The 18,874-nt window shown below is 36.0% G+C and overlaps 2 protein-coding genes across 3 annotated transcripts in view; one reads left to right on the top strand and one right to left on the bottom strand.

The window, feature by feature from the left end:
- LOC128987778 (RNA helicase aquarius) overlaps positions 1-7,922 on the bottom strand; it is an 83,344-nt gene extending 75,422 nt beyond the window's left edge. For both annotated transcript variants that reach the window (XM_054408807.1, XM_054408798.1), the window contains exons 1-2: positions 7,740-7,922; positions 5,055-5,155 (exon numbers count right to left, since the gene is read on the bottom strand). In XM_054408807.1, coding sequence (XP_054264782.1) covers positions 5,055-5,155; positions 7,740-7,823 — 185 coding nt within the window. In that variant the 5' untranslated portion in view covers positions 7,824-7,922. The remainder of the gene's footprint in view (positions 1-5,054; positions 5,156-7,739) is intronic.
- Positions 7,923-9,356: 1,434 nt separating this feature from the next.
- LOC128983030 (pre-mRNA-splicing factor SPF27) lies at positions 9,357-16,330 on the top strand. Its single transcript, XM_054402155.1, has 5 exons — positions 9,357-9,558; positions 12,290-12,382; positions 12,977-13,149; positions 14,245-14,355; positions 16,068-16,330. Exons 1-5 carry the CDS (start codon positions 9,484-9,486, stop codon positions 16,237-16,239), a joined length of 624 nt encoding a protein of 207 aa, XP_054258130.1. The 5' UTR covers positions 9,357-9,483; the 3' UTR covers positions 16,240-16,330.
- Positions 16,331-18,874: the final 2,544 nt, after the last annotated feature.

Here is an 18,874-nt window from a genome sequence, read left to right as displayed (position 1 = left end):
TCTTTAGTATAGTAAGGTATTTTTCCCTCTTTCTGTCCTTTACACTGCAGTGAAATAAATCCAGTCTAAATCTTTCTATGAGACGATGAAATGCATAAAATGGATGTAAGATCATAGTTAAGTATATCTATTTAAAGCTTTTGACCAGCTATATATATAAATATATAGATATATAAATATATATATATATATGAATTTGAACGGATGGTGTTTTTGGCCTCTAGGGACCTCAAAATGAAAAATTAAATCGGCCCCGGGTCCAGGTCTTACCATGAGTACTACGGTAATAGCTTATTCCCTATAAATAAATAAATAATAAATAAATAAAAATGCCTTTATTTCCGAGCGTCTCTCAGTACAAATATTACTGTTTTACAGAGTAACTCAGGTCAAAACTAATTAAAAATACAATACTATTATAATACAAGACATCGTGTGATAAAATAAAAATATAAAATATATATATACAACTATTTTACAATATTAATACGTTTTTTTAAGTTTCTTTTAAAAGCCAGGACCCCCAGCTGTTTTAGGTCCAAGGGGAGGTCATTGTAAATCTTTGGGCCAAAGTATGAGAACCCTTTCCTTCCCACTTCCAGGCGCACTTTTTGAAAGTGGAGCAAGGCGTTGTGCCGGGTCTCGCGTTGGGTCATCTCCCCACGTGCCACAAGCCTTTCCACCAGGTACTTAGGCTCTTGCTGAACCAAGACCCGGTGGATGAGGCTACAAGTCTGCGCCCTGCACACGGCACCCATTGACAGCAACCCCGCAGCATCCCGGAATGGGGATACGCGTTCACGCTTACGGATACCGTAAACGAAACGAACGGCGGAGTACTTCACTTTTTGCAAACGGGACATCTCTTCCCTTGAGATGCTGTTTCCGAATGCAGGGAGACAGTAATGGAGCACTGACAACACTAGTGACTGTACCAGCTGCAGCTTGGCTGTCTCTGGCAGGATGTTTTTGTACCGGTACAGACCACGCAACCTTCCCAAAGCCACCTGGGAAACATAAGTGATATGGTCCGAGAATGTGAGGCCACTGTCAAGTACCACACCCAACATCTTGACAGTATCTCTCACCATTAAAGGGTTTCCTGTGAGTTGAACGTGCATGTCTCCATTTGCAAGTCTGTGAAGAGTAGTGGGTGGAGCAATATGAAGAACAGTGCATTTGTCAGCGTTCAATTTCAAACCATGTTTGTGTGACCATTCACTTACTCTCACCAGATCAGAGTTCACTCCTGCATAAACTTGCGCAGTGGCCTGAATCTCGTACGAGAAATGCAACTAGCAATCATCAGCATATGAATGCACATTGGGAATATTTGGGCCTATATGGGAAATTCGCTAAAAGAGGATATAGGTAACTATAGGCCTGTTGCGATTGTACCTGTTTTATTAGCGAATTTCCCTATAGGGAAGTAGCTATTAACGTAGGTGGCATGGTAAGACCTAGACCCGGGACCGATATACTTTTTCATTTTGGTGTCCCTAAAGGCCAAAAACACTATTCGTTAAAATTTTAGCGAATTTCCCTATAGGGAAGTAGCTATTACCGTAGGTGGCACGGTAAGACCTAGACCCGGGACCGATTTACTTTTTCATTTTGATGTCCCCAGAGGCCAAAAACACCATTCGTTCAAATTTTTATATATGTACATATAGACTTATATATATATACGTCCGTGAACGCGATAACTTGAGTAATTTTTGTCCGATTTTGATGAAATTTGGTTTAAAGGTGTAAAGCGGGATAAACTTGAATGAGTTCGCGAACCAGCAGGATCGGACCATGGGAACGGGGCTTTACGGGGGGTTTTATGGGGTAAAAATTGGTTTTTCTCACTTTTGACCCTCAAAACAAAAAATTTCCCAATTTCTCTTTAAACCTTTTTTAAAGAGCTTAAAAAAACAAATAATTTAGTATATATAAGTATTTTTATTCGGTTATTAGTAACGGAGAAAATTTAAAAAATTGTAAATTTAAAATTCCCATGTTATTCTTATGGAGAATATTGTCAAATGTTGTAGTTTGCTTGTTTATGGATATAATTTGATCAAACTTGGCAAATTTATTTATTTTGTACTAAGCTATCAATATTTTACTAAAAAACACACTTTGTTAGTTTCCTTGTAGCAGCAAACCTAGGTACTCGTTAAATCTAATGATATTAAAATATATTTAATTGAAAATCAATTCAGACAAATTGAAATTCGCTTAGTCAGCAGGTTTGCTGCGGCGGGGTATTTATATATGTATACATAAATATATATAGACTTATATATATATATACGTCCGTGAACGCGATAACTTGAGTAATTTTTGTCCGATTTTGATGAAATTTGGTTTAAAGGTGTAAAGCGGGATAAACTTGAATGAGTTCGCGAACCAGCACGATCGGATCATGGGAATGGGGCTTTATGGGGGGTTTTATGGGGTAAAAATTGGTTTTTCTCACTTTTGACCCTCAAAACACAAAATTTCCCGATTTCTCTTTAGACCTTTTTAAAGAGCTTAAAAAAAAAAAAATTAGTATGTTAAAGTATTTTTGTTCGACTATTAGTAACGGAGAAAATTTAAAAAATTGTAAATTTAAAATTCCCATGTTATTCTTATGGAGAATATTGTCAAATGTTGTAGTTTGCTTGTTTATGTATATATTTTGATCAAACTTGGCAAATTTATTTATTTTGTACTAAGCTATCAATATTTTACTCAAAAACACACTTTATTAGTTTCCTTGTAGCAGAAAACCTAGGTACTCGTTAAACCTAATATTATTAAAATATATTTAACTGAAAATCAATTCAGACAAATGGAAATTCGCTTAGACGGCAGGTTTGCTGCGGCGGGGGTATTTGAGATAGTGGAACTAGTAGTTGGTACACAATTGATGGAATATTTGGAGTCCCATGATTTGATATGCAAACAACAGTTTGGATTCCGAAAAGGTCTATCAACAACTCAAGCAATTATTTCTTTGGTTGATAAGGTGCTAGATTGTTTTGAAAAAAAGGACTTTGCTGCAATCACTTTCTGTGATCTAAGTAAAGCCTTTGATCGAGTTTCACATACAGTACCTACTGTTAGAAAAATTAAAGCACTACAATATCAAAGGTGTGGCTTTAGATTTATTTAGGTCTTATCTGCAAAATAGATCTCAGTATGTGGCATTAGGAAATAACCTGTCTCAATGTAAACCTGTAACCTGTGGAGTCCCTCAGGGCTCGGTACTTGGGCCATTATTGTTCTTGATAGTGGTCAATGACTTAAGCGTAAATGTCCCTACAGATATTGTTTTATACACAGACGACACCACGGTAATCACCAGGAGTTGAGACTATAGTCAACTTTTAGAAAACTGTGAGTTGAATAAAAATGTTGTTGAGAACTGGCTCACAGCATATAATTTAATTCTAAATAAAGATAAAACATCAACTGTAGTATTTAGTCTTAGAGAGATTCCTGAGATGCCAAATGAAAATCTGCATCCAAAGTTTTTGGGACTAACTTTTGATACTACTCTAAATTGGCAATATCATGTTCATTTGGTAAAGGCAAGACTTAGCTCGAGTATATTTGCTATGAAATGTTTGTGTGGTGAATTGAATCAGAATTCTTTAATACAGGCTTATTATGGACTATTTCATAGCCATTTAAGGTATGGTTTGATTGTTTGGGGATCTTCTCCTCATGCAAATGAAGTTTTTATTATGAAAAAAAAAAGTTCTTAGAGTCATTGCTGGTGTAAATATGTGTCATAGTTGTAAAAATCTATTCAAGGAGTTTAAAATTTTGACTGTTTTCTTTATTTATACAACAATGTCTACTTTATATTAGGGCCAATATTCATTTATTAGACTGTAGAAAAGATGTGCACAGTTATAATACTCTTTTTGTAATAACATTAATTTTCCAAAAGTAAGACTAGCCAAGACAGATAAAAGACCAATGATGATTGCAATTAAGTTGTACAATAAGTTACCATTATATATAAGACTGCTTAGTGATAAGGATTTTAAAATTAAATTAAATTATTTTCTATGTAAAGGATCCTTATATTCTAAAGAAGAGTATATGTCAAGACAATGGACTGTTAAGGACTTCTGTTGAATATTATTTATTTATAAAATTGACGTGCCAATGTATTTGCATGAAATATTTTCTAGCTGAATAAAGTTTTTATTCTTATTGGGCAATGACACTTACTAAACATTGACATCGAGTCTGGTCACTCTCTATGAGGAATTTGTAGGCATAGATTTTGTTATACTGTATGATTTAATTGGATGAACTCGCGACCATGTTAAATCTGAATGGCTTGAGAAGCTTTACATTCTCCTCAAGTGTAGATCAGGCTATTCATTCCTTTAGAATTTGTTAATGTTTTCTATAACATCTCTTGGCCAAAGTTGGAAAAAAACTTCATTTAATAAATAAAAAAGTTGCACATCAGAAAAAAAATGGTAGTAATATCTCATTTAAATTTCTTAAATCTTCATAAAACTAACATCCTCTTGAATGCATAGAATGATACTGGCATAAATATAATGTTGTATTAAAAAATCTAAACAAATTTATTTGTGGCTTTTAGTAAAAGGAATTTCTATAGCCTACAAAGAAAGTTTTTTTTCTCCCCTGATAGAGAAATCTTATCTTATGAACCTATAGCTTAAAGGAGGGGCTCCAAACCTCCAGCTCACGAGACTTTCACATGTAAAAGCCATAGGGGATTGGCTGGATCTGAATCCCCCGCCAATGACAAAAGCCCTATGTTCTAACGACCTAGACTCCAATAACTTATATGCCCTGTAAACATTATTTATCAAACTGTAACAATTTGGCATAAACACTGTTTTGTTACTTGAAACCAATTAATTGATTTCATTCGTAGATAAAATACAATAGCCTAGTTAGGTATTGTATGCTAGTGCAGCTTTATCAACACATAAGTTATTTATTGACAACACACACAAAATCAGGTTCTAGAGAATAAATACCTATAAAAAATTGCACTAGGCTATACACTATAGTAAAGGACTTACTTTGACCCACATATTTCTTTTATATAAATATCCTTCACAACATTTTCATCAAATGGTAGGTGGTTTTGCTTGGTGTGAGGCGCCCAATATTGGTTAGCAAGCTAAAACACAAATATGGTATTTAACAAAATAATCTAAAAAACTATGCAATATAAAAGATATATGTATAAGAAATAACCCGATTGCAACAAACTAACAGAAAAATTACATTTTTAGTTGCTTTATTGATTTTTCATTCAAACATCAACTTAATATTATTAATTACCTATTGGGATGGGGATGCCCAAGGTGAGTGTAGGGAATAAGGATGAGAGTAGAATGGAGTGATCTGGGTAGATTTGTTACTTACTAAACGTCGATTTACACATATCAGTTCCACCACAGACCAGCCTCAGTTCAGTCTCAGTTGAATCCGCGATTTCTCAGTCAAACTGTCAGTCATTTGGTTTCAGTCCGTCTTACGTCACTTTATTTACAGTGATGTTACAGTTACCTATTTTTTTTTTAACTAAAACACAATATTCTATCAAATTTGCATGGTCCATCGTGTTGATTATTAAATAACTTCTTGATCAGCATTGTACGTGTTATTAAATTTACGGAAAGTAAATAAAAGAAACGCCTTATAACACTTAAAACATATATTTACGCTTATACTGTTATTCACAAGACAGTAAATATATAAAACAGATGGTAAGTGGTGATCAATTTCGATTGGACACTCCAATCATCATCAGACCCAATAGGCGAATGACAAGAATCTTAATGGCGTCCCTACTTATGGCCCTACTTATGGGACTCCTAATGGGTTAAGTAGGGACGCCATTAAGATTCTTGTCATTCGCCTATTAGGTCTGATGATGATTGGAGTGTCCAATCGAAATCGATCACCACTTACCATCTGTTTTATATATTTACCGTCTTGTGAATAACAGTATAAGCGTAAATATATGTTTTAAGTGTCATAAGACGTTTCTTTTATTTACTTTCCGTTAATTATTATTACAAACAGTAACTTACTTTAGATATAAACACAATCATTTAAATAATTAAAAAAAACACTAGGTATTTTCTAACCTCAAAAACGTCTGTCAGGTGTCCGGACATCCAGAAATATCAGTGAGAAAGAATCTGAAATTGACTGGCACAGAGACTGACAGAACTGCATCGTATGAGTGTAACTTAACTTAGATAGCACAATAGAAGAATTTTTTTTACTGTAGTTAACTAATGTGACGTGCCGTACTGATATGTGTGAATTGACCTTAGGACCAGCTGTTTCATTAGCCACGATCATTTATTATTACAAGCGTCTAGGCATCCAGTGCAACTCCGAGGATCGTGGATCAGAACACCCCCCACCACCGCACCATGTCGTACGCTTCCGAATCATACCGGCGCATCAGCATAGCCTAACTGTTCGCGGAAAACTGTTATCTCTATCACTGTCGCAGTCAAAACATATCGTTTGTAGGTTAAATTTAAATTAAGTATAATTAAACTGTCATAACCTAAATAAACTTGCTGATAATGAAAAACTCGAATGAATGTTTATTAATCGAAAATATAGTTCTGTTCTAAATATAAAATTATTTAAAGGTCTCAAATTGAATTTAATAATTTTTTTATTATAAAATTAAACCGTCATAACCTAACCAAACCAACCAAACTTGCTGATATGAAAAAAATTGTTGACAAAAAGTTAGTGCGCTACCAGCGGGATTCGAACCTGGCACCTTCAGATTATCAGCCCGACACGCTATCCACTACACCACCAAGGCTCATGACTCAGCTCCGTATCGTTGCGGTAATGGTTGACGTCCGCCATCGGCACGAAGCGATGGTGGGGGGTTTTCTGATCTGATTCACGATCCTCGGAGTTGCACTGGCTGCCTAGACGCTTATTTTATTATAAGCCCAATTATCAAGGACAGCTGGGTCCATCTTTTTCAAACCATCAAAAAGCTAAACATAGTAACTTTTCCAGTAGGCCTACTAACTTATAACCACTCAGCTACCCACTAAGTCAATAAATACCCCAGTCAAACCACGGAACCAACGTATCAGTTTTTGATTTATGGCTTGGCACAGAGGGCTGCACTTTAGTATCTGTCCTACACTCATTCGAATGAAAAATATTGATACATAGATTATTTCATTGAGTTAGTTACTTAGGTTAACCTAACTAACCAAACTTGATATATCAAATGTTATAATCGATATATTGATCAATATATTCATTCGAATGAGGTGTAGAACAGATACTTATGTGCAGCCGCACAGGGACATAGATATAAACTAACTATACAGTCAGGTGCGGGAAACTTGTTATCAAGAAACGAGACTTGCAGTTATAGGCCTAGATTCAATCGTCTCCCAAAAGAGTAGAGGAGTGTCAATTAAGTTAAAGGTCTTATTAATTAATTTATTTTGTGAGAAATGTCTTTTTTAGATTCCCTGATCTTGTTACAGTAGCCTATTATAGGCCTAGGTATTATTAGATACAATATTGTACTCTATTTTCATACAATAAGTTTTACTGTTGTAGTATTCATATCATCAACTATGTCTAGGTCTACTAGTTATATTATCGTAGGATAAAATATCTTCGACAAAATTTATTTTGTGGACAAGTTGATTTACATAATTTTAAGGTTAACTTATGTGTTAAGAATGCCTACATACCTGTGTTATTCTGTCTGCATTAATTTGGTCAACAGTTGGTGCTGGCCCTTTAGATTTTTGAAGTATGGCAGAGTTCGTCATCATTAACGTAGCGTCTAGTATTTATTTCAAAGTTTACAACTCTAGAGATTATATTTCATTTCAAGACTAGGTTATTTAAATCAAGATGTCAACAACGCAACGCGAACGCGAACGAAACGAACAAAACAAAAACAATCGCTTTTTTAATCTTATTGGCATTTGCTTATCTGTAGGCAGGCTTCAGATTATAGTTCTCCCATGAAACTAAAATCATAGATAAAACCATAGACTAATCAACACAAGGGAGTATGTTTTATCTATGATAAAACATACTCCAAAATCTTTTTGTTACATTGTTGTATTTTGTACAGTACTGTTAAGTCTAAACCTTTTTCACATTTTTATTTGAGAAGTTATAAATTATATTTGAGAATCATTATTTGTATTTGAGAAAATATCAAATGTAAATTAGATTAGTCAGTTGAATTTGATAAAACGACAAATGTATTTGAGAATAGTCAATCGTATTTGAAAAAGTATTATATGGAATTGGACAATTGTTAATTTAATTTCAGAATTAGGGATTGGGAGATCTTCTTTTTGATCAGTTTTCATATTGGTTATTATGTATTATTTTTACTTTGGTCATGTTTCAAATTGATCAGGTCTATTCAAATCGGCCAGCTTGGTATAAGGTCCACCCCAGCCAAAGGTATATAAATCTGAAATGGTACAAATCGGACTAAAGGGCTTTTCTCTACGTGAATTAAGTTTGAAAAACTTAACATGGGCCTTAAGGATTGAGTGGTTATATTTACTTGCAAGATAGGTACCTAAAGAATAAGGTAAACAAAAGAGTCGTAACAATGTAAGTCGACGAATCGAATTTAAATTAACTAGCACATTGATTACAGATACATACAGCTAGAACAAAAGGGAAGAACAATCTGATGAATATCGTTAAGTAGAAAATTTGACTTAAAATACACCAATAAATAGCATTTTCATCTATGTGAACCATATCACAGAGAATAGACTATTATGGCGTTATGTTGTCTGTGACCCTATACAACTGACTTGGGCTACTGCAAGTAGACATTCCATTTACGAACCAGACCTTCCACTGACTTTGGATACTGACTGCAAATAAGCATTCCATTTATGGGAAACAATGGACCATTGACTTTAGATACTGCAATTAGGTATTTCATATATGTTAACCGTATATACCATTGACTTGCTCATAGTCATTTTATTTGGGTTTAAATATACAAACGATTATTATATACCCAAGTCACTGATTGTACAAGAACAAGTCCAAACTACTCTCAGCCCAAGGCCCCAATAGAAAAAAAAATAGTTTTTCTAGTGGGGCCTTGCTCAGCCGAAGTAGAAAGGCCCAAATTCCAATCTTTACAGAACCTGTCAAAGAAACGAAATAAAATAATCAATTATGATGATTATTATTGACAAACACGGAGAACGTCATGGTCTCATGGGAAAAATCTACGATCCCTCTGTCTTGCAGACCACCTTTTAGGCCATGAAAAAATCCTCGTCGTAAACAAAACAACAATAATAAACGATAACGGTATTGAACTTTTCATTAAATTGAGAGATTTGGATGATCACTTCACTTTATTTTTGTTGTGATTAGGAAATTAGTATTGTATACCAAAGGAGAGGTTTTACTTTAATCGGTATTATTTATCATTAATATAATATGGCTGGAGAAGTTGTCGTAGATGCTCTACCTTACATTGATCAAGGTTATGACGAACCAGGCGTCAGGGAAGCGGTAAGTAAATATAAGAGTTGTCAAATAATTTCCGTATTAAACAAAGTGGAAATTTGAATGTAAGCTTACGTTTTAAAAGGTAACCATTGCAGTTTTTTTGTTTTTTATGTTTTCTACCCAACGAATGTGAATTCTTTAAAACAAACATGCCTTGTCCTAGGCTATTCTGTGGACACACCGGCCCACTGTTAAGTATTTAATGTAGAAAAATGCCTTATCAGAGGTGACTGTAATGGTCAATAAACCTCAGAGCCAGCAGGAGGCTGACCCACAGTTACTTCGGTTGATGTAGCTCAGGAAAACTCAGCACCCTTACAACACAACTTCAGTGGCGGTGCGGGGAGGCCCGCAAGCATTGACCGGGATTTTTTGGGAAATTTTACATGCCCTGCCATTTAATAGGTCTATCATAGCCTAATAATATTTCAGTTTATGAGTACCTAGCCTATATGAGTACCTACCATGTTGGCCTACATTCTTTATGACAAAAAATATTTAAGGCCAGTGCGCTAGGTAGTAGTTTACAACTTCTAAACTGTCACTGCTACTTCACTGGTTGATAGAAGTTCTCTATGAACTTAAGTCATGTGGGATTGCATTGACTTATCATTAGCGCCTTTATGAGGGCACTATAGCCTAATAGGGATGTAGGCCTACATAGAATCGGTGGGTTGGTCACAAGTTGAAGTTGTTCCATTCCAAAAAACAATTTCTGGTGCAAAAAAAATAAAATCCATTGGGTATAAAATAGGAATCACAATAAATTTTAAGTTAGTATTGGCGATTTAGACTAGCTTCAGACACAGCTGTTCAGTTTGGTATAGAGGAAAATGTGGCGCCCTAGGAAGAGGGGGTTTGAGGAGAGAGCGATAAGGTCTTTAGACCACGAATTCAGATTCAAATTGCATGCGCCCCACGAATATCGTTTTAAATCTTACTAACTTATCTTAGTAGGCTATATTTATTCCCTCCACATATTTAAGAACTATTTTCTGCTTTTTAGTGTGTTTGAAAATGTTTTACTTATTTGAAAGTTTTTTATTTATACATTTTTTTTATCTGCTAGTCTTTTGTCAATAGGCCTAAGGCTACGATCATTCTGGGACGCTGACGTCCGGGACGCTAGCGGGGCATTAAATCAAATGGGGGCGGTCAGACTGAATTCAAATTCTCTTTATTCATTCACAGTACAAGTTTTTCAACAATGAATTGCGTCATAGATAAAACATACTCCCTTAGTAGATTTCCCATCCTTATGGAACAGCTGAAGCCAATTTTATTGTTAGTTCTGTCCGTTTTTCTGTAGAGGTCGTGTTTTGTTTACAATTTGTTTCCCGTTATTACAGCCATTTAAAACCTCGTTTAACCAAATAATACGATCTAATCATAAACAATAACTTGTTCCCTAGTTATATAACCAAACATTAAAGCACAAATCAAGAAATTAACCCTAAAATAATAGAAACAAAGTTTCGTCGACACTAGCGCCTTTGTGTCACGTACATGAACTAGACACGAAAAACGTGCTTTAAAATTTACAATGGGATGAGAAGTCTACTTGTGTTGGTTAGTCTATGATTGCGTCAAATAAATATAAAGATGAATTATGCCTTACTTATCGCTGTAACAATCATTATCTTTGCAAAACAAATGTTAAGCTTAAGAAGACTAAACAAAACAAAATTAAATTAAATCATCTTTTTAAACTATAGGCCTAATTTATAATTTCTCTTGAATTCCAAAAATTATCCAAAGAATACAAAGATAATTAAAGGAGATAATTTTTAGACCTTTTTTAAAAAACATCAAAACTATTTTCCTCTATTATAATTTGAGGTAAATTAAATAAGAATTTTATTCCAATGGAAACTTTCTTCTAAAAAAAAACTTTAATATATGTGGTTCAACCTGCCTAGTATGCCTTAATTAACTAGGGATGCCAGCGTCGGATGCTTAAAAAAACCACCGCCCGGTTTTGTGCTTCTCAGATGGGACGCTGAAATGGGTTTTGGCCGGGATGCACAATATCGGTTGTGGGGAATTGGTTCAAATGTGGGGCATTATACTATGCTGCTATCATCCGAGACACTCTCTTTCGACATGTGCGAATAAGGAAAATAGCTTTTTCCGTAGGTCTCATGGTAAGAAGACCTGGACCCGGAACCGATTTACCAATTTTATGTCCCCAGAGGCCAAAAAACACCATCCGTTCAAAATGTTATACAGGAAACGTTTCAGGACTGTGGGAAATGAATCCTTAAAGTGGAAGATTATCTGTGAAGTTTTCAACCGATGATTGTGAAACTTCACAAGCACATTAAGGTACACAAGACCTATTATGGGAAAAATAATTCAGGTGGCCCGATTAGAAATTTCAAAATGGATGCCGTTTTAATCCTTGTTACTTAAATAACTCAGAAGGATGATTTTATAAATAAATGTCAAAGATATCCTTCTTTTAGCATTTTAAATTCGCTATCAAGTGATACAAAGATTAAAATGATCAGGCAAAAAATGACTGAAATATGAATTGTGATGTTTACAGCAATGGTATGTTGCACTATTTTGTTAAGAACTATTTTGACAAGAACTGTTATTTTGACATTATTCAACTATATCTACATTAGTAGGCCTACTACATTTCAAAATAATAAGTAAAAGCCTCCCCACTGAGTATTTTTAAGACCCAAATATCTTGTAAAGTTGACTCATTTAACATTTTAATTTTTAGGCTCTTGCCATGGTTGAAGAAGAGACAAGACGTTATCGGCCAACAAAAAACTATCTGGAGCATTTACCAGCGCTTAGTCTTAATGCTTTTGAGGTGAGTCAATAAGTAAATAGCTCCACCACAGCAAACCTGCAGACTCTGACTTAGTGAATTTCCATTTGCCTTATCTAGATTTTCATCATCTATATAAAAGACAAAGCCCTCACTGACTGACTCACTCACTCATCACTAATTCTCTTACTTCCCATTTACCTAGGAGGCTGAAATTTGGTACACTGATTCTTTAGGCATAAAATAGGAAAACTAAGCTGTTTTTATTCTGATCGGACTCTCGGGCTCAGCCCCAGTGGCTCTGGAGTTTCCCATGTTAACCTTAAGAGTACTCATATTTAAATGGAATTAATGAATCTTAACAGCTGTTTCAATTAAACAAGTTGGTTCTGTTCTATGATGTTCAATAAGTTACAAGGATTAACAATAGGGTGCAGCACTATTATTTCTTTTACATTTATGACAACAGCTAATTTGCAACCAAAAGGTGAGTGAGCGTAGCGAACGAACTTCAACCTGGAGGCGAGTTAGCGTAGCGAACGAGCTAAGTCTGCAGGTTTGCTGCGGCGGGGGTATTTTTACTTTTACTTTTGTAATAAACAGATTGTAAGACTCTTATACTTCTTTTGGTTGCAGACCGAACTTCTTAAAAACGAATTTGAAAGAATGCAGCAGCGGCTGCCAATGGACACACTAAGCATGAAACGCTACGAGTTGCCACCTCCACCTGCAGGCAAGATGACAGACATCGCAGCATGGAGTGAATGTGTAGAGAACTCCATGGCGCAACTGGAGCATCAAGCTACAAGGTAGCATTTACTCTGTTACTCTCATCACGGATGTTTTGTATCAGAGGAAATTTTACACCTATGACTATCTATTTGTCAGAATGTTCTTACAGTGAGACCTACGGGAACAGGCAATTTGAAGTTGAAGGAAGCTTCTGTTTGAAAATAGCTTCCATGTGTGCTCTTTCATGTAGCATTGTAATTAATTGACTTGCAACTGTATTGACTGTTTTCTTGATGACTAGAAGTCATAACCCACAGGATTGTTTCTTCAAAATTTATTTATAGCCTGGGATGACGGAATTCTCCCTAATATAATGTTATATTAATTTCTGGAAAAATTGTTTTGGCTAATTAAAAAAAAAAAATTATTTTTATTTTTTGAACTCTATCAAAATTACTAATCATTTAAGGCCTATTTATTGTAAAAAAAACAAAAACTCTATTTCTGTTAATCTGTAATGAGCACATTTGATATCTTTTGCAACCAAAAGGTTGCTAAAGCAAGAGAGTAGCTCAGCTGCATCCTCTTCTGTTCTAACCCAACACGCTCTCCCAAAGGTTAATAAATAATATCAGTTATATAATTATGTATACATCAAGAGAAATAATCTTAAAACCTCTACAAAAATCTTCTTTCTTGCTTTACTTACTTAGATAAATTATTATTACTCTAAAGTGATACCTTTGACTATTAATACCCAATAGTCAATGGTGATACTGTGGATATTGATTTACTTATAACCAGTGCTTGATTTGCGGCGAAACAGGCGGAATAGCGTTCCGATACCTCTCTTTCAGAAAGATTCAAATATTGTCATAAATAGGTACTTATCACACTAAATAGGTTACAGTTCCGGCACCTCATTTTTTACAAATCGAGCACTGCTTATAACCAATCTAAAAACAACCACTAGTAAACCTGACAGTTTATTTCTAATGTCTGGCCTTAATTAATTTCCACTTTAGAATTTGAAGTTAAAGTATATTTAAAATGAGAGTTGAAAGATACGATATTAAAACATTACTTTGTGCAACTAAAAAATTGTTTAATTGATTATAAAAACCACTTTTTCACTTTGAAATAACCCTAATAATTGTGTTGTATCAACTTAGAATATGCAATTTGGAGTTGATGACGGAATATGGCTGTGAAGCTTGGAGATCGTATCTAGAACTGCTAGTCAAATGTGTTTCATCAGCACAAAAACAACTTCAAACTCTGAGGTAAGTTCGTAATTTAACCCTTTTGCCGCCAGAGTTTTTTCATTTATATATTCGAAAACTATCGAGGTAATGTTGTACTTAAATGCAAGGCTTTTATAAAATGGCTATAACTTTTAATTTTTGCAAGAATTGTAGGGATGGACGGGATTGAATTTTTAGTTCGGGACGGGACGGGACGGGATTTTTATTTCCTTCCCAATTTTCGGGACGGGACGGGACGGGATTTTTTTCTGTGCATAAAAAGAAAGTACTGTATTGCAGTTACCAAAAAAAGACATACGAAATCAATTTTTACCATTTGTGGCACTGATCTATAAAAACCAAAAAATGGGTAACAATTTACAGGTACCTATAGTAACTTGTGACTCGCGGGTCACGGGGTGATCGTCTGTATGACTCGCGGTCACGACGCGATCGTCGTCATGACTCGCGGTCACGGCGCGATCGTCGTCATGACTCGCGGTCACGGCGCGATCGTCGGTAGGACTCCGCGGTCACGGCGCGATCGTCGGTATGACTCCGCGGTCACGGGGTTATCGTCGGTATGATTCGCGGTCACGGCATGATCGTCGGTATGACTCGCGAACACGGCTCGATCGTCAGCATGACTCCGCGGTCACGGCGCGATCGTCGGTATGACTCGCGGTCACGGCGCGATCGTCGGTATGACTCGCGGTCACGGCGCGATCGTCGGTATGACTCCGCGGTCACGGGGTTATCGTCGGTATGACTCGCGAACACGGCTCGATCGTCAGCATGACTCCGCGGTCACGGCGCGATCGTCGGTATGACTCCGCGGTCACGGGGTTATCGTCGGTATGACTCGCGGTCACGGCATGATCGTCGGTATGACTCGCGAACACGGCTCGATCGTCAGCATGACTCCGCGGTCACGGCGCGATCGTCGGTATGACTCGCGGTCACAGCGCGATCGTCGGTATGACTCGCGGTCACGGCGCGATCGTCGGTATGACTCCGCGGTCACGGGGTTATCGTCGGTATGACTCGCGAACACGGCTCGATCGTCAGCATGACTCCGCGGTCACGGCGCGATCGTCGGTATGACTTGCGGTCACGGCGCGATCGTCGGTATGACTCGCGATCACGGGGTTATCGTCGGTATGACTCGCGGTCACGGCGCGATCGTCGGTAGGACTCCGCGGTCACGGCGCGATCGTCGGTATGACTTCGTCTCCTGCGTTCGCGGACCTATCGCTCGCAATAACGGCGTTATCGGCACTCGCGAAGCGGAAAAATCGCCGACGATCGGACCAAATCCCGTCCCGAAAAATTCCCGAGTCAATTGTAATCCCGTCCCGATAATCGGGAATATTTTTTTCCCGAAAAATTCCCGAAATTTCGGGACCCATCCATCCCTATTGATAACACATTCTTTTCTAGAATTTTATTGTAATAAAATTTTGTTTTAAAAAATATATCTTTTATGAAGGTTTGAATGACATTTATAGAAGTCATTGAGTCTACTGTAGAATTAATGCAAGTTTAATTTTACATTTAATACGATCACAAAATTGATCATTTAAACAATAACTTATATTTTACAAGATAGTTGACCATTGTATAGAAGAGCCCCTATATACATGAGTGAAAAACTCATTGAACCTATATTTACAATCAAATATAGCAACCTATTAAACAAAAAACTAGCTCTTAAATGGTTCTTACGTTTTAATAATTAAACATTTCTTTAGGAAAGAAATTCAAGAAATCAACTGGCAACGAAAAAACATGCAGATGCAAGGTGGTGAAAAACTGAAAAAACTTGAAGCCATGTGGGTCGGTCTTGTGAGTAAAAACTATGAAATTGAACAAGCTTGTGTGCAACTAGAAAAAGAAATAGCAGAATACAAAATGTCAAATTGAAATTGTCTGTTATGTTTAACTTATATTTCCTTTTATACGTGTCTATCCCTTAACATATGTTTTTAATAAAAACTTGTACACTCTAATTCTATGTGTGTTTATTTGTTTGCTTTATACTAAAAGAATGGAATTTAAAAATTTTCATATATATTCACAAATAAAAAAAACTTATGGTGGTACGTGGACATTTCAATCTCCATTGTAGACATGACACGAGTATTTTCAGGCAGTTAGTAACAGCACTTTAGCAGATCTTAGAACTAGCCAGGCAGGGATAAAAAATCTTTTACCTAGCGAATGGCACCGTGTTGTATATGTGAGAGAAGACCAATCCAACACATAGACGAAAAAACCATCGTGTGGGGGATGGAAGACTCAACTTTTGCACCAAGCTAACTGCTCACTGAGGAGAGTAGTGGTGAAACCAATGAATAGAGGAGTGAGAGTAGTGCTAGCCTGCCTCGGGGGGAGACAACTACCTGCAAAAGGTTTGGACCAAAACACCTCTTCTCAATCCTCTCACCATTCAATTCCTCCCAAAATTGTGCTATTGCACTTCAATAAGCAGCAAAACAATATCCAGCATTGATCTTTGTTTTTGATTATCAATATCCAACATTGACATTTATTTGCTTATGATTATTCATTCAAAATAGTAAACAACTTTTGTAATTATTCTCAATAAAGAGAGCTCCCAGAGTGTTTTAGACTATCATTGTAATTAGAAGATTTAGATTTCATTCAGTGTTATATTTTATACTTGATCACTTTTAGAAACTTTAGTGTTACTGAGTAGTTATGATATTATTTTGGGATGTGTAAACATATACATGGGTCAGTATTTATTTATTTATTTATTTTATTTTATTTTTTTTTTTTGTTGGACCATTGTTTTAAGGAACTTCTATATTCATTAAACATAATTTATAAAAGCATAAAAGCATTTATTGACTATCATGGTTTTAAAAGTAGCTATTTGATTCCACAATATTAGTTACCGGTACTGTATTATTTTTCTTAGTAATATAAGTTTACCAGTAGAGAGGCTGAAGCAGTTCCCCTGGCTAAGATACAGCAATGGAACGTAGACTGAAAATAAGCTAAGTACAACTGCAGACGGCACACAGACCAGCTAAAGGCGAAAGCAATGAAAGCAGGGACCATTATATTTATACTTACCTGTTGACTCGCATGGGTGTTTATGTAGGGGGATGATGAGAAAGTATATCAGGAGACATGTTGTCACAGACACCCTTTTCCAGGGTTAACAACAATTAAGCAGGCATGAGTTGTTATTTAGGGGAACAGTAACTTCTCTACAGTACGGTCCACGAGAGCCTGCAGTTGACAGAGGAGCCTATTTACCATGTGACTTCAAAGTAGCCAATGAGGACCTCGTGTTGTTGCCAAATCAACTGCTAATAATACCAGCTGATTTGAACATATTGTTTAGTATTTTAATTAGTGTCGTAAAAGGATGATATTTATTTATTTATATATGGCAACGTCGCACTAGCCTTGTCATTGTGATTGGCTGCTGCCAACTGCAGACTCTCATGGTCCCTACTGTATACAAAATTGACACCCAATGTACGTTTAGTGTCCTAATAATTAAACTTTGTTAACAGATTTAGGCCAAATTACGTTCTTGTTAATTGGTAGTAATCCAATAACAGTTACTAGGGCGAGAAAACTTTATATTTTCTTGGCCCCCTTCAGTAGTGGCAGGCAGGGGGGGTGTGACATGTTAATGAGTACATATTACGTGTAGTGTAAAGTTCATGGGAATAATGATCAAACTCCATGTAATATTTTATTTTACATTAAAAATACCCTAAGGTATTTTTTAATTTGTAACATTCTGCCATAGAATTACAATTAGTAAAAGGTATTAAACACATTAAAGCACTGGTAACATACATTTACTTGGTTAAAAGAGATTTTTAAAGCATTTTTAAAAAATGCTCTCCTGTAAAATTTCTTCTTTGTAAGATTGATCCTTCTTACCATGCACCTTTCACGTGCCCAAAATTACCGTATTTTAACCTGTTTTTATTAGCTTGATTTCTTGTCTGTTTGGTACAAATTTTGCAATTGATTTCAAACTATCTTCCTGATAAGCTAGGGACTTGAAATATAGCTCACGAATAGATGACAATGCAATATTAAATCATTTTATTTTATTTTTCCCTTGGGCTACGCCCCTTGAGCTTCAAAATTTTTAATGTTTACATTTTGGAGTAAACTATATCAATTAAAGTCAGCTTTAAATACTTTAATAAGACAGTTTGTTCAAAGAGCAGAGGTTAAGTGGCACAGAATCTGCTCCCGAGAGATTCTAAATACAAACAAACATTTCAAAGTAGAGATAAAACATTTGATTACACATAAAAAGGTTTTGGTCGTATAGATTTAACATATTTACACATTAAAGACTAAAATTATAAAATAATTTATAAATACAGGGAGCGGCAGAAATATCTGACGGTTTTCAAGCGAGTACCGTCCGGCAGCCAAGTGGAGGAGGGTGGTGGGGAGCGGCTCATTCTCAAGGCCAAGTGAGACAATTTTAGTCGCCATAGAGCAGTGGACCGGTATACATCGCGCGTTTGTCGTTGAGGCGTATTTTAAAAAT

Source organism: Macrosteles quadrilineatus, unplaced genomic scaffold, assembly GCF_028750875.1.
Source record: "Macrosteles quadrilineatus isolate MER2022 unplaced genomic scaffold, UCM_ALF_1.0 Scaffold_1__1_contigs__length_201487025, whole genome shotgun sequence".
Taxonomy (NCBI): domain Eukaryota; kingdom Metazoa; phylum Arthropoda; class Insecta; order Hemiptera; family Cicadellidae; genus Macrosteles; species Macrosteles quadrilineatus.
The sequence above is the reverse complement of the archived record's forward strand: the minus strand, read 5'-3'. Positions and strand labels throughout refer to the sequence as shown.

Coding starts and splice junctions, on each gene's coding strand:
- LOC128983030 (XM_054402155.1), top strand. CDS start 9,484: ATGGCTGGAGAAGTTGTCGTAGATGCTCTACCTTACATTGATCAAGGT. Junction 12,383..12,976: donor TTAGTCTTAATGCTTTTGAG/GTGAGTCAATAA, acceptor TTTTGGTTGCAG/ACCGAACTTCTTAAAAACGA. Junction 14,356..16,067: donor AAACAACTTCAAACTCTGAG/GTAAGTTCGTAA, acceptor ACATTTCTTTAG/GAAAGAAATTCAAGAAATCA.